This window comes from Dendropsophus ebraccatus, chromosome 9 (assembly GCF_027789765.1).
Source record: "Dendropsophus ebraccatus isolate aDenEbr1 chromosome 9, aDenEbr1.pat, whole genome shotgun sequence".
In the NCBI taxonomy this organism is placed as follows: Eukaryota; Metazoa; Chordata; class Amphibia; order Anura; family Hylidae; genus Dendropsophus; species Dendropsophus ebraccatus.
Window position 1 is genome coordinate 110407980 of NC_091462.1, and position 13019 is coordinate 110420998.

The following is a 13019-nucleotide window of genomic DNA, read 5'->3' on the forward strand; positions in this document are numbered from 1 at the left end:
GTAAGAGATGGAGTCATAGGACTAGTAGGAGATGGAGTCATAGGACTAGTAAGAGATGGAGTCACAGGACCGGTAGGTGATGGAGTTAAATGACTGGTAGGAGATGGAGTCACAGGACTGGTAGGAGATGGAGCCACAGGACCGGTGTTCGAGAAATATGCCGGTCCAGATTTTTGTTGCCACCTTCATTGATCGCCTTCAGCCTTATTAGCTTCAGAATTAGTGTCAGAAAGTTTTACAAGAACTTTTCCAGACACCTGATGTGCTTACATGTCAGATTTGGGGCCAAACTGTTCAGGCATTCGGATGTCTATACAGGACAGGGCTCTGATAATGGCTGATAACAGAGAACAACAGTGAGCAAGTGCTCACTGTTTCTCCAGCAAGGTCATAATCCATATGGAAACCTTCCTGGACACCCGTTGTGCCTATGTGCCAAATTTGGAGACAAATGGTGCAGGACAGGCTGATTATGGCTAACAACAATGGTGAATGACTGCTGTAATCATCCATTGTGGCACTCATGCTTCCATGTTTCCATACAGACCTGCACTCTGCAATAGGTAACTGCAGCTCAACGTCATGAGTCCAATATTCCTAGACAAGTTGCCCACCGGGAGCCAACCAGTGAAGACCCCTTTACTGGAGTATTTCAGGACCATTAGTACAAAGGAGGAGGCAGGAATTGTCTTTCTTCCCATACGCCCCCCTTACAGGGTCTACACGGAAGCCAATGGTCACCATTACACTCTACATATGAACTGTTACCCAGCTTTCCACCAGCCCAGAATGTCATATAAATTTTCTTTTTTCTGTAATGTCCCACAACAGATGTGCCATTGCTGTTGTATATACCTATGTAGCTCGGTAGTGGTACTAACAAGTATGTATTCTGGGTTGAAGGTGTAGAATTGCACTCCCACCACTAGATGTCTCAGTATCTCTCACTATAGCCTGGCACAGTATATATAGTAGAGAAGTAGGTCATGTGTTCAGTTCAGCTAGGGGATGGAGTATAGTGGATGTTGTTCCTTATTTGTTCCAGTTCTAGCCATGTCGGGCTAGTAAACCTGCAGTGAGACTACTGTAGACAAGAACCAAGGATTTATCCAAGGTGAGGGGCTATTCCTCTCTTCTTTTTCAAATGCCCTCAGGAGCCACAGAATGTCAGCAGTCAGGAAAGTGCAACTAAAGCCGAGTAACTCTGCTGCAGGAGAACTCCATTGGCTAGATTATTAACAGACGTCTTGTTGGGATCCATGGAGGGTATATACCCCTCTGAGCCCCGTGACAAGTGCCACAGTGGTACCCTTGCAGGTGCCATCTAGCTCTCCGTGGCTCACCACAGTTCCACTCCCTCCTGCTCACTTTGTATCAGTCCTCACTATAGTTCTGATATACTGTTTATAAAACTTCTAGTTCATGGTGACTAGTGCCAGGGCTGGGGTCCAATAGGCGGGAGTGCTGGCACACATCCGATTATTTTTCAGCTCATTAATTATACCAGGAATTTGATCTTTGTATTTCTGGATTAAGAAAGAGGAGAGGCCTCGGGCAACATATATAAGCAGCTCCTCTCCACTCCGAGCAGTAGTCCTGCAGGGAACTGTGACCTCCAGTGCACGGCCGCCATGTCCGCCAAGAAAGTCTTCGTAGTGTTTGGCGCAACAGGTGAGTGTGGGGAAGGGGAGGGTGAGGTGAGTATAGCTCATTCACCTGTCTGCATTGCTGCCATGTAATCCAGTGTTTATCTTCCTGTACAGTCATGGCCAAAAGTTTTGAGAATGATACAAATCTTCTATTTTCACATGATCTGCTGCCCTCTGGTTTTTATGTGTGTTTGTCAGATGTTTTTATCACATACGGAAATATAATTGCAATCGTATTATGAGTAACAAAAGCTTATAGTGACAGAATGAGTTACTGCAGCAAGTCAATATTTGCAGTGTTTCGCCTTCTTCTTCAGGACCTCTGCAATTCTCCCCGGCTGCTCTCAATCAACTTCTGGACCAAATCCTGACTGATAGCCGTCCATTCTTGCACAATCAATGCTTGCATTTTGTCAGATTTTGTTGGTTTTTGTTTGTCCACCCGTCTCTTGATGATTGACTACAAGTTCTCAATGGGATTAAGATCTGGGGAGTTACCAGGCCATGGACCCAAAATCTCTATGTTTTGTTCCCTGAGCCATTTAGTTACCCCCTTTGCTTTATGGCAAGGTGCTCCATCATGCTGGAAAAGGCATTGTTGATGGCCAAACTGCTCTTGGACGGTTGGGAGAAGTTGCTCTTGGAGGACATTCTGGTACCATTCTTTATTCATGGCTGTGTTTTCAGGCAAGACTGTGAGAGAGCCGATTCCCTTAGCTGAGAAGCAACCCCACACATGAATGGTTTCAGGATGCCGGTTACAGTTGGCATGAGACAAGACTGGTGGTAGCGCTCACCTCGTCTTCTCCGAATAAGCTGTTTTCCAGATGTCCCAAACAATCGGAAAGGGGATTCATCAGAGAAAATGACTTTCCCCCAGTCCTCAGCAGTCCACTCCCTGTACCTTTTGCAGAATATCAGTCTGTCCCGGATGTTTTTTCTGGAGAGAAGTGGCTTCTTTGCTGCCCTCCTTGAGACCAGGCCTTGCTCCCAGAGTCTCCGCCTCACAGTGCACAGTGCAGATGCCCTCACACCTGCCTGCTGCCATTCCTGAGCAAGCTCTGCACTGCCGGTAGCCCGATCCTGCAGCTGAAACACTTAAGAGACGGTCCTGGCGCTTGCTGGTCTTTCTTGGGCGCCCTGGAGCCTTTTTGGCAACAATGGGACCTCTCTCCTTGAAGTTCTTGATGATGCAATAGGTTGCTGACTGAGGTGCAATCTTTCTAGCTGCGATACTCTTCCCTGTTAGGCCATTTTTGTGCAATGCAATGATGACTGCACGAGTTTCTTTAGAGATAACCATGGTTACCAGAAGAGAAACAATGATGCCAAGCGTCAGCCTTCTTTTAAAGTGTCCAGTGGTGGCATTCTTACTTAATCATGACAGATTGATCTCCAGCCCTGTCCTCATCAACACCCACACCTGTGTTAATGGAGCAATCACTGAAACAATGTTAGCTGGTCCTTTTAAGGCAGGGCTGCAATGATGTCGAAATGTGTTTTGGGGGATAAAGTTCATTTTCTAGGCAAATATTGACTTTGCAAGTAATTGCTGTTAAGCTGATCACTCTGTATAACATTCTGGAGTATATGCAAATTGCCATTTTAAAAACTGAAGCAGTAGACTTTGTAAAAATTAATATTTGTATCATTCTCAAAACTTTTGGCCATAACTGTACTATAACCCCCATCATATACCACTGCACACATTGTGATAAGTTTGCAGAATTGTGGTGATAAGAAATTGTGAGCTGTGAGGAATTGTGCATGCAAGTTTTCAAGACTACATTTGTTAATGATAAATTCAGGAATTAAATTTTTCATCAATTTTTGAATAAATAACTATTCATATGTATAGGTATAATATAATAATACAGTGATACCTCAACTTACAATGGCCTCAAGATACAATATTTTTACCATACAATGTTCCTTTCTAGACCATCGTAACTTGAGAACAGACTTGACATACAATGGTACAGACAGGATCAGTAGCACATGTAAATAACTAGATGATCAACCAATGAAAGTGGCCATTTTACTGGTAAAACCCCAGTATTAGTGAAGTGCCTGCTGTGGTTGTCTGTCTAGTTGTGATTCTCTGAGTATAGTGTGATACTACATGTCCTGTGCTGCTCTGTACTTGGGCCAGTTTTCCATAGAATTTTGGTCTCAACATACAATGGTCATCCTGGAAATAATTAATATCGTATAAATGAAAAAAAAAAAAGTATGAAGAGGGCACTCACCTTTAAAAAGTACAAAAATCTTTATTAAGTCTCAATTAAAACCTCCACGCTATGTCCAGCAGTGAACGGGAACGACAGAGCTCTGGTGATCATACATGCTCCTCCACACAATCCAGTCTCTGAGCTCTACAGGCAGCTATTTCCTCCTCCACACAATCATGTCTCTGAGCTTTACAGGCAGCTCTTTCCTCCTCCTCTATCTCCAGAAAATATTGTCACTGAGCTCTACAGGCAGCTCTTTCCTCTTCGACACAATCATGTGCCTGAGCTTTACAGGCAGCTCTTTCCTCCTCCACACAATCCTGTTTCTGAGCTCTACAGGTAACTGTTTCCTCCCCCACACAATACTATCTCTGAGCTCTACAGGCAGATCTTTCCTCCTCCGCACAGTCCTGTCTCTGAGCTCTACTGGCAGCTCTTTCCTCCTCCACACAGTCCTGTCTCTGAGCTCTGCAAGCAGCTCTCGTATATTCTGTCAGCTGTGAGACCTTATATAGATAGGGGCGGAGTCTCTTCAGATCCTGCCCAATCAACTGAATTTAACACCAGTGACTCCTCAAGGTCCAGAAAATTTCTGAGATGATCAAGAGGAGCTGATTTTTTTTTTGTCATAGCAAAGGATGACGTATGTCCATGCCACATTTTTTATTTTCCTTGTCTAAAATTCTGTTGTCACATTCTCATTATGGGATACTGAGGGCAGAATTATCGGAAAAGCTGGATTTTTTTTTAACTATAAGGCCACAACATGACAAAATGTGATATAGGGAAAGGGTCTTAAGGCTTTCCGAATGAATTGTATCTGGGTCGCTCAGATCTTCAGCTTCAGTCTTTCCCAGACTTCTAATAAAAACCCGTATAGACACAAAGTGATTGACATTGGTCCACCATGTCTTGTCCTCTCTCCGCAGGAGCTCAGGGGAGCTCAGTGGTTGACGCTCTCCTGGCAGATGGCACCTTCATGGTCAGGGCAGTGACCCGAGACCCCAGCAAACCAGCAGCGGTGAAGCTGAAGGAGGCCGGAGTGGAGGTCGTGCGTGCAGATATGGATGATGAGAGAAGTCTGGAGGCCGCACTGGGCGGAGCTTATGGAACGTTTGTGGTCACCAACTACTGGGAGCATCTGAGCAAGGAGAAAGAGGTCACTCAGGTAAGGGAGGCCATCACCTTTAACCCCTGACCTCTATTATCTGAAGCGGCCGGGATGCCGGTGGGCAGCCGATCTATTAGCTTCAGTTTTTTCATTCTTCTGCTCCATTGATAATGAACAGAATAACAGAATAAAACAGTATACTGCTGTTCTTTCATTCTGTATGTTAAGTAGGAGGCCTAGGATGAACACGGATAGATCCTGATATCACACAGAAGTTCAGTAGAATGAGACATGTTTTTTCCTCCAGGGTAAACTGGTTGCAGACGTGTCCAAGCGTCTTGGCCTGAAGATCGTGGTCTTCGCTGGGTTGGAAAATGCTAAGAAACTGACTGGGGGGAAGCTGGAGGTGCAGCATCTAGATGGTAAAGGAGAGATTGAAGAATACTTCAGAGAGATCGGGGTCCCCGACCAGCGTCCGGCTCCCCTTCTACTATGAGAATCTGCTGACCATCTTCAGGCCCCAGAAGAACAAGGACGGGGACGGCTACTCTTTAGGTACAAGAAATAATATGAAAGTAGAGCCTCCTCAGCCAATATGGCGGCTCCCACAGACAAATGTATCTAATCATACAGAATGTACCCAGGGCCGGCCTTAGGGTAGATGGCGCCCTGTGCGAAACTTTCTTTTGGCGCCCCCCCCCCTTCCTAAATCTTACAGCCTCCCACCCCTCCAGACGACCCCCACAATAAAACCACAAACGAGACGGGAGGCTGTAGTATTTAGATACGATATACTAAATCCTACTACAAGCTCCACCCCTAAACCCCAGCCCCCCAGACCACCCGACCCCCGATAGAAGTACCATCTATCTATGTATCTATCTATCAATCATCTACCCCCCCCCCCCCCCCCCCCAACTGTTATATATGTGATCTCTGAGATGGGACTTCACTAAAACACAGCAAATTTGGACTTGGCCTATTTGGCGATTCCACTGTTTACCGTGCAGGGGGCAGTAGTTATGCACTGTTTAGCTGTTGGGGTATGCTGGGGGCAGTAGTTGTGCACTGTTTAGCTGTTGGGGTATGCTGGGGGCAGTAGTTATGCATTGTTTAGCTGTTGGGATATGCTGGGGGCAGTAGTTGTGCACTGTTTAGCTGTTGGGGTATGCAGGGGGCAGTAGTTATGCACTGTTTAGCTGTTGGGATATGCTGGGGGCAGTAGTTGTGCACTGTTTAGCTGTTGGGGTATGCTGGGGGCAGTAGTTATGCATTGTTTAGCTGTTGGGCAGGGGCGTAACTACCACTATAGCAGCCATAGCGGCTGCTATGGGGCCCGCCGCATCAGGGGGCCCCATGGCCTGCTCCTGAAATACACTGGGCCCCCTGAGCCGTCATCATTTGCAGCACCAAGGGGCCCTGCTGGTCTCCTGGGTTTTGCCAATCAAAAGTTTGCTATGGGGCCCAGCCATTTCTAGTTACGCCCCTGCTGTTGGGGTATGCTGGGGGCAGTAGTTGTGCACTGTTTAGCTGTTGGGGTATGCTGGGGGCAGTAGTTGTGCACTGTTTCAGCTGATAGGATATAGATAGGGAGATAGATAGATAGATAAATAGATAGATAGATAGATAAATAGATAGATAGATAGATAGATAGATAGATAGATAGATAGGAGATAGATAGATAATAGATAGATAGATAGATAGATAGGAGATAGATAGATAGATAGATAGATAGATAGATAGATAGATAGATAGATAGATAGGAGATAGATAGATAGGAGATAGATAGAGAGAGATAGATAGATAGATAGATAGATAGATAGATAGATAGATAGATAGATAGGAGATAGATAGATAGGAGATAGATAGATAGATAGATAGATAGATAGATAAATAGATAGATAGATAGATAGATAGATAGATAGATAGATAGATAGATAGGGAGATAGATAGATAGATAGATAGATAGATAGATAGATAGATAATAGATAGGTAGATAGATAGATAGATAGATAGATAGATAGATAGATAGATAGATAGGAGATGGATAGATAGATAGGAGATAGATAGATAGATAGATAGATAGATAGATAATAGATAGGTAGATAGATAGATAGATAGATAGATAGATAGATAGATAGGAGATAGATAGATAGATAGATAGATAGATAGATAGATAGATAGATAGGAGATAGATAGGAGATAGATAGATAGATAGATAGATAGATAGATAGATAGATAGATAGATAGGAGATAGATAGAAGATAGATAGGAGATAGATAGATAGATAGATAGATAGATAGATAGATAGATAGGAGATAGATAGATAGATAGATAGATAGATAGATAGATAGATAGGAGATAGATAGGAGGGAAAGAGGTAGATGGGAGGGAGGATAAGGAGCTAGAGAGACAGAGGAGAGAGAATCATCAGACTTACAGCAGGGGCACAGGATCCTGGAGGCTGCACGAATTGCTGAGGAGGAGGAGGGAGGAGGCACATGGCTGGGCAGAGGTCACAGGTCACCACACTGATGGGACCTGATCACACTGCAGGCTGCAATGTCGCAAGGAAAGAGTCAGCCTCCCACCCGTGGTGGGTGCCGGGGGTGGGGCTTGTCGGCGGGGGCGGAGCTTACCGGGATTTACCCGACACATTATTTTGCCAGGTTCCTAGCCCGTCTATTGTCTGGAGCGCCCCAATACAAACCCCTATGCAAGGAGGTTAGGCGGCCAGCTAGGGGGGCGCTCTGGCAGACAGACAGAACGTCTGTCTGCCAGACCAGTTAAGTGTGCAGCTGACTGTCTGCCAGAGCGCCCCCCCAGCTGGCCAGGAGTGATGCGCCCTGTGCAACCGCACAGCTCGCACACCCCAAAGGCCGGCCCTGAATGTACCGAAGAAAGTTGGCCGACATCCCTGTATAGCTGTTCTTAGTTAATTGAGCTTCAGTTACATCCCAGCATAGACTCCAGTCCCACCCAGAGCTGCATGCACACTTCCATCGGGAATCCTTCTCCTAATGCCTTAGGGCTCTTTGGCCCGACGTAAGGCAGCAAAGGAACGACTGGGCCACACAAACAATAGCTGGATTGTTTGTGCAGACATTGAATTCATTGTTATTGGCCACTCATCCTGTTTAGAGATGAACAGCAGATAACGATAATTTATATGGCTGCAAGAAAGATTCAATCTGTAGGCGGAAAATAAAGAGATGAATAGAGATGAGCGAAACGGGTTCGGGTTCGAGTCCATCCGAACCGAAACGTTCGGTATTTGATTAGCTGATTAGCCAATGATTATGTTTTCCACATAGCCTTAGGGCTTTATCCAACTTCAGCAGCCTCCGCTAATCAAATGCCGAACGTTCGGGTTGGGATGGACTCGAGCATGCTCCAGGTTCGCTCATCTCTAGAGATGAATACAGTCTTTGGACTTTTAGATTGTCTGAGCTCTCTTTAGTCTGTCTGCAACTAAACAAGCCAACCGAGTCACCCCCTGACTTCCTGTGTCCCCCCTTCATCCTGCAGCGGTGCCCAACAAGCAGACCCAGCCCACCGCTGCTGATGGTCACACCCACTAATGTTGATGGCCACGCCCACTGATGCTGATGGTCACACCCACTAATGTTGATGGCCACACCCACTGATGCTGATGGTCACACCCACTGATGCTGATGGCCACGCCCACTGATGATGATGGTCACACCCACTAATGTTGATGGCCACACCCACTAAAGCTGATGGTCACACCCACTAATGCTGATGGCCACGCCCACTGATGCTGATGGCCATGCCCCTGACTCCATTCACCACGCCCACTTCTGATCTGCAGGGCATTCTGAGCCCCCACACACACATACACAATCAGCCGCTTGTTGATTGGCTGATCACTGGCTTCCTTACATGGGCCGATTATTTATTTATTTATTTGTATAGCGCACACAGATTCCGCAGCGCTTCACCTATCTGTATTAGGTAAATGAGCGCTCCTAGGAACACTTATTACTGATAATCAGACTTACTAAAAGGGCCCTTAGGTAGCATAAGAGTACAATGCCTGTGTGACTACTCTGAGCCAGCAGGGGGCAGAAGTGACATGTGACGTCCCACATCCTAATAGACAAACCATTGTGAATGCAGCTCATTACAAATCTAATGATTCTCAAAGTTTGGGATTTGTATCCAGTGTGCACAATCCTCTGGGGGCTAAACAGCCCGGACACCATGCTGATACACATTACCTGCAGAATTTTCAACATACAATGACTGAGCTTTATGCACATAAAACTGGAAAATCCCTCTAAGGTTGGATCTTCAACAGTCTGCTGCAGTTTCTTCACTCTCAGTTTCTTTCTAGGCATCCCGATGGGTGACGCTCCTCTGTACGCTATGTCAGTAAAGGATCTGGGCGGTGTGGTTGTCAGTGTCCTGAAGTCTCCATCAGAGTACATAGGAAAGGACATCGGCCTCAGTACAGGGAAGATGACGGTGGCGCAATGCGCAGCCATAATGTCCAGCATCACCGGCAAGGACATCAGAGACGCCAAGGTGAGATCAACGGCTCGTTCTGATAGGTTGATCCTCAAATGATTGACTTAGCATATATCACCTTGATACATTTTTTTTTACCTGTAAGCTCCTCCCTCATATATGCTGGCCACGCCCCAATTACTAAACGGGAGAAAATGAACCTCAATGGGACACTAAACTTAAAGGGGATAACCTGGATAATATTGCCATAACATAGACATCATAGACATTCCTGGTCTGGACTCCTTTCTATAAAAGCTGCATAGTGGGGGAGGGGGGCTGACCTTGGATTACATGTCAGATACCACTGTCGGGGCCAGGGAGGTTAGTTGTATGATTTAATAACCAAAAGCTGCTTATGCCCTAATCACAACCAGAGCTGCATTCACAATTCTGCTGAATCCCAGTTGCCTCTCAGGATCTCAGTGAGTTTTGTGTCCCTGCTGTTCTGCACTCATTGAAGAATCCTACAGTCCATTCCCCCATCAGCCTAAAGTGGCTGATAACAGGGAGTAATAGGCTGCATTCAGCCACATGGCATATAGAGGACAGGCTGGGATAGAGGATAATCTGTAACCCGTGTGGTTTTACCTGCAGATCACCATTGAGCAGTATGAGAAGCTCGGCTTCCCTGGTGTGAAAGAACTGGTCAACATGTTCCGATTCTTTGTGACGAAGCTTCACCGGGACGTGGAGCTCACCTACAAGCTCAACCCCAAGGCCAAGAACTTCCAGCAATGGATGGAGGAGAACAAGGAGGGGTTCAAGGACTTGTAAGGGACAAGAAAAGACTATGAGTTACTGGAGGACTCGGGCCGACTGCCATTATTATAACTTATACTGTGTCCTGTACCAGGGCCGGCTCCAGGTTTTTGTGGGCCCTCGGGTGACAAAGCTTCAGCGGGCCCCTCATCCACACACTATGCACAATCACTTGAGATGCCACTAACATACACAAACACACATTACTGACACAGATACTGACTGACTGACACAGACTACCTAACTGAAACAGAGACTGACTGAAACTGACACACTCAGACACTGACACACAGCACTTACAGCTCAGTCTTCTCCTTCTTCTTCTCTGTCGGGCTGCTCTCCACACTGTAAGGTTAAAGACCTTTGGGTCATGTGATCAGGTCCTTCACCCTTTGCAGGTCCTGTTCTGTCTCCTGATGTTCAGCCTGCTAGCTCTGCACTACAGTGAGCGGGCTGAACAAGTACCGGGCCCCTCTCCCTCTGTGGTCCCCTAGAGATGCTGTGGGCCCCGGCACTTGCCCGGGTGAGCCCTGTGCTGACATCGGCCCTGTCCTATATAGATTTTTCCACTACCCTACATTCAGTATATAGCGGACCCGTTCCATCCCTCCGTGAATGAGGGAAACCTCCATCATCATTCTTTTACCTGGAGGAGAGACCAACCCAGTGGCAGACATATCACTTGTGCAGACTGTTCAGCTGCACAGGGGCCCAGGCAAGCAGAGGGGCCTTCCAGGTCCAGATTCTGAGCCTCAGCCTAGCAGGCCCCTCCACTGCCCCGGGTGATATAGGTGATATGTACTGTCCATCCACCTATGTTCTAGGCGCCTGATCAGATGTCCTGCTACCCGCTAATCTATTGGATATGGCAGCAGCGTCCGGCCGCAGCAGTGCCACGCTCCTGCCCTGCCAGTGACGTCACCTGGCGATCGCGACATCAGGCATTGTGATGACCTGGAGGGGCACTGGGGGGTCAGGTGGGTATTTTGTGTGGGGATGAGGGTCAGCCAGGAATGTGGTGGTCCATTTTTCATAGGAAGGGGGAGGGGGGGGGGGGGGGTTAGGCACACTGTGCAGCCGCTCTTCACTGTGCTGACCTGGAGAAGTGTGAGGGGATGACTGGAGCCACTCCTGCCGCCGTGAGATCTGAAAACTACTACAACCCCCATCATCTGTGTGGTTACCTGCTGTAACGCTAGTCACACATACTGAACACGTGAAGTAATAGGGACAGATACGACTTGTAAAGAACGTAAATTTACGTAACTGGTAATATGAACAGCAAAATACAGTCTTGACATTAATAACGAACGTTAGTTCTGTTTTTTAGGGTCCGTTTACATCAGACGATTTGTCGCCTGGAGGTTGGTGCAAACCGGCGCCACTCTGCGAAATCTGTGCCTTTACACAGCATGACAAATCAAGCGGCCGGGCTGTATGAACGACCCTTGTATCATTCATGCAGCCCTGGAAGCTGACAGCACAGCTATGTATATATCTGATCTGTGCAGCCACACATCCTCTGTGTTACATAGAACCATGTGCGGCCTATGTAAAAGGCTCTGTAGTTCCCCCCTCTTCAGCCGCACACCTATGTAAATGGAGTCTCCCTCTCCTTCACACGCCATCTCCCAGGGTTACAGAATGTCCCACACAATGACAACCTGGGGCAGTAACCGGTTTCTCTTCAACTCAACGGTACACTCCCCTGGGGGAAGAAATGACACGCTAGCCTGGAACAAGTGGACTGGCCGCGTCTGCGCCTGTGCCGCTCAGGATCGCTGCAGTGCATGAGCACAGTGGTAACCAACATCAAAGAGCAGATTACTAGAAACCAGCGGGGCTGAGAAGAAAACCCCAGAGGCGTTGCAGGCCCAGGGCACAGACACATCCGGAAAGGAATTAAGTTCATGTAACGAATGGTACCAGTGATGGGGGGGGGGGCGTGGGTACGGAGTCGCTTTACCCCCCTGGGTCACCACAATAGAATTCATATTGCAGGACCCCCAATAACAAAGTCAATGTGGTGACCCATCCCTGTAAAAGTGAACAGGGTTCATCTAATAGGAAGTTAAGCATTAAACCCACTAAACCGCTACTGACGTCAAGACGGTGATTTCTACTGTTTATATTGTAATCAAAGGATTGTGACAATTTCTAACAAATATCTGCCATCCATAAAACCTACCGAATAAACAATGTGTAAAAGTTACGGACATAGTACATAAAATATCCTATGAAGAAAAGTGTACTGAGGGCAGAGTCAGGAGCAATGGCCCATACATGCCCTACATGTGTCGCTTGCAGCTTCCTCAGGGGATATTTGTTAGGTTTTATGTTACCATAATATCCTGTGTCTTCACCTTTTTGTGCCACGCTTTACACATTACTTTCTTAGGTTTTAATTTAGTTTTTTAATCTTGTCACATCGGAAACCTCTTACCCCGCTGGGCCCCCTCCTCTCTCTCTATGAACTCTCGTTACTTTTTCATAGTTTTTTGTCTGTTTCTCTGTTTCTTGATACAACGGCACTTTCTCACCCATCACTTCCTCTTAACCTTTATACAGTATAATATTATTTTGGACTATTGTCAGTGTAACTTCCTTTAATGTTTTTGAAGCCTTTGCAGTCAGCAGAATCGGGCAGCAAAATCTTACACAATGAAGCTGGATTTTTCTTGTCAGCTCTCGGCAGTCATTTTTTTGTTGAGGTACAATGATACAGCACAAATCCTC

The 13019-nt window shown here is 46.6% G+C and overlaps 1 protein-coding gene across 1 annotated transcript; it reads left to right on the forward strand.

Moving 5' to 3' along the window:
• The first annotated feature begins 1592 nt into the window (after window positions 1-1592).
• On the forward strand, window positions 1593-12967 carry LOC138801481 (nmrA-like family domain-containing protein 1). The gene is given in 6 exon segments (XM_069984363.1): window positions 1593-1671; window positions 4810-5048; window positions 5299-5456; window positions 5458-5546; window positions 9349-9539; window positions 10119-12967. Coding segments are annotated over 6 exon segments (897 nt in total). The 5' UTR covers window positions 1593-1631; the 3' UTR covers window positions 10299-12967.
• Window positions 12968-13019: the final 52 nt, after the last annotated feature.